Source organism: Phalaenopsis equestris, unplaced genomic scaffold (genome assembly GCF_001263595.1).
Source record: "Phalaenopsis equestris unplaced genomic scaffold, ASM126359v1 Scaffold000002, whole genome shotgun sequence".
In the NCBI taxonomy this organism is placed as follows: Eukaryota; Viridiplantae; Streptophyta; class Magnoliopsida; order Asparagales; family Orchidaceae; genus Phalaenopsis; species Phalaenopsis equestris.
In genome coordinates, this window is record NW_018164444.1 from 15243115 (window position 1) to 15246279 (window position 3165).

Genomic DNA, 3165 nt, shown 5'->3' on the forward strand with positions numbered 1-3165 from the left:
ATGCTCCCGCATCAAAGCGCCGCCCCCGCCTCTACCGCTAACTCCCCGAAGCATAACTCGCCGAACTGTCGTAGCCCTTTATCCGAACTGCTTCGCACCTGTTCTTTCCGGCGAGCCCTTCCGCCTTACGAACAATTTTGATCCTGCAACAAAAATTTTTCTGAAAAAAATTCATCTGCAAAAATTCTTGCTTAGACCTCCTTTTTTTTTTGAAAAAAAAGAAAAAAAAATTAAAATATTCAAGCAAAAAAAAAAAAATTCCTCTCCGCCTCCAAGAAAAGAAATAAATATTTTCTTTACTTCCTCTCTTTATTTAGCAAAGAAAATCTTTAATTAAATTTACTTAATTTAATGCATCTCACAAACACCTCTGATACTATTCATGAAGAGGTTGAGGATTGATCATGATACACTAAGTGCATCTTGCATGAATCTTTTGCTAAGAGGTGAGCTACCCGTCGGATTACAATGATTTTCGCCCTCCACCAGATGATCAAATCTCATCCTATCAATAGGAGCTCCTCACCTAAAAATCGATAACCAACAAACAGATTAGAATGATCAACCAGCAGAATCAAGCTAAACAACCCAAATTCATCTGAACCGAAGGCCATCAGAAGCCTGCCAACGATCCCAACTCAACACAGTGTGATGCCTAGACCTTATCGAAAGCGGTCGGCTTGACATCTCCTGGGTCTTGGCGCATTTTCATTGGAGATTCTTCCTGCCTGGTAAGGCCTTTTTTTAGGCAGTACAATCATGTTGCTCCCCATTAAAATATATCATCTAACATAAATAATTTGAAGTAAAGTCTCATAATACAATGACACTAACTTGAACTTTCACAAAAATAAATAAAAAAAATAACACGCTTTGCACATCCCAATAATATTCAATAACAATGACAACACGTCATAAACTTCAAATGCAATGCACGCATCCACTTAAATCTTTTTTAATTAAGTTTGTTTATTAATATGACAGGAAAAAAACACGATAGATATAAGATATTTCTTTGCTAAGATAAGCTAAGATATTTCTTTTTTAGTTAAATTTGTTAAGAAAGATATTAAGACATAATAAGATTTTTTTTAAAATTAAATATGGCATGAAACAAACAAGAAAGATACAAGACATGAAAAGATATTCTCTTAGGCCCTTAAAGCAGTGTTATGGAAAATATTAAATTTAATGATTATAAATTAGAAAATACATATATTAGTTAATTAATATTAAGATAATCTAATTTAAAGAGATATAATTATATAATTTTCTTATATTAATTTAATTAGAGAAGATATATCTATATGATCTTTATATATTTCTAATTTGAAAGTCATAATCATATTTTATTTAAAGGAGATTCTGAAGAATTTAGTGTATAGATTTTGTTCTTTCTCCCCATTTATTAATAGTGGAATAACCTCTCTGTTGAGAAAATAAGATCCATATGAACATGTCATACAATATATATTTTTGTGTTGTGTGAATTTATTTTTCACATTATTTAAGTGATACCATAACACTCTCCATATAAACATGTCATACAATATATAATTTTGTGTTGTGTGAATTTATTTTTCACATTATTTAATACAACTAGAAAGTATTTATCAAATTAAACCCGAATGATTTAAGACTACAACCCTTGCACATTATTATTATTATTTTACAGAACATCATGAGAATAATATTAAGTTACATGCCAATAACCTTTCAAATCGAACACTTATTCTACTTAAAAGTTTTCTCACATAACGTAAAGATTACTAATGTTTTCATAGCCGGGATGCCGCAAGAACTTGCTCGACGTCAGTCTTGTTCATGATATAGCAATTACTACGATGCTTCTGCATCTTCTTCCTCATCTCCTCTACTCGCGTAGCATTTCTTTCGCTCTTAACCTCAATCACAAACTCCCGAGCCATCTCTCTAAGCTCATTCTTCTGTATCTTCCCCGTAGCTGTCTTCGGCATCTCCTCCAAAAAGACGACCTTTTTCGGCACCATGTAGCGTGACATATTACTCCGACAGTAAGCAATGATTTCTTCTTCCGTCACCTTCGATACAGAGCTCGTTGATCTCCCTCCTTCAGTTTTAATTGTAACGAACGCACAAGGTGTCTCTCCCCAAAGCGGATGATGCATCGCTACCACAGCAGCTTCTAATACTCTTGGATGTGCATACAACACTGTCTCCACCTCCACGCTACTGATGTTCTCCCCACCAGAGATAATCACATCCTTAGACCTATCTTTGATCTCCACATAACCATCCGGATGCACAACAGCAACATCTCCAGTCAAAAACCAGCCATCTTTGAACACTTCTGAATTGGCTTTCTCATTCTTATAATATCCTTTCATGACGCTACTTCCTCTGAGCATGATTTCCCCTACCGATTTCCCGTCCCTCGCAACACTCGTCATGGTGGCAGCCACCTTCACATCAACGTCGTTAAGACTCAGCACGCCAACCCCCTGTCTCGCCTTGAGCTTAGCTTGCTGATCACTTGGCAGCCGATTCCATTCCTTTCTCCACTCGCAAACCAAAGCCGGCCCAGTGGCTTCCGTCATTCCATAGGCGTGGGTCACGTGGAAGCCCAAATTCTCCACTTTTTCAAGCAGCGCGGCAGGCGGCGGAGCCCCACCGGTTAAAACCTCGACCTTGATGGCCGGCAAGCGAACCACTTCTTCGGTGGCGTTGAGAAGAAGGTTGAAAATGATTGGCGCGCAGCACATGTGCGTGACGCCGTGCTCTGCAATTGCGTTATATATCTCTGTTTTAGAACTATTGCGTATGCAAACATTGGTTCCTCCCCGAGCGGCCATGCCCCAGGTGAAGGTCCAACCGTTGCAGTGAAACATGGGGAGGGACCAGAGATAAACCGGCTTGTTCCCCACACCCCACTGAAGCAACAAACTAAGCGTGCTCAAATAAGCCCCGCGGTGACTGTAAACCACTCCTTTCGGCTCCGATGTCGTTCCCGATGTGTAATTCAAGGCGATGGGATCCCACTCGTCAGCCAGAACCGGAAGCTGATCCATTCTCAATTCAGCCGATTCGATGAGCCACTCATACTCGAGAAAGCCGAGCTGGCTCGCTCTCGGAGATCCCAATTCGTCAATTAGCACGAGCAAAGGTGCCGGTTTTGATTTCAAGAGG

General features: G+C 39.3%; 1 protein-coding gene across 1 annotated transcript in view; it reads right to left on the bottom strand.

Moving 5' to 3' along the window:
- Positions 1-1631: 1631 nt before the first annotated feature.
- LOC110035006 (benzoate--CoA ligase, peroxisomal-like) overlaps positions 1632-3165 on the bottom strand; it is a 1974-nt gene continuing 440 nt past the window's right edge. Inside the window, 1 exon segment of the mRNA XM_020739247.1 lies at positions 1632-3165. This exon segment is cut by the window's right edge and continues 10 nt beyond it. Within this exon segment, the coding sequence (XP_020594906.1) occupies positions 1779-3165 (1387 nt within the window). The 3' untranslated portion in view covers positions 1632-1778.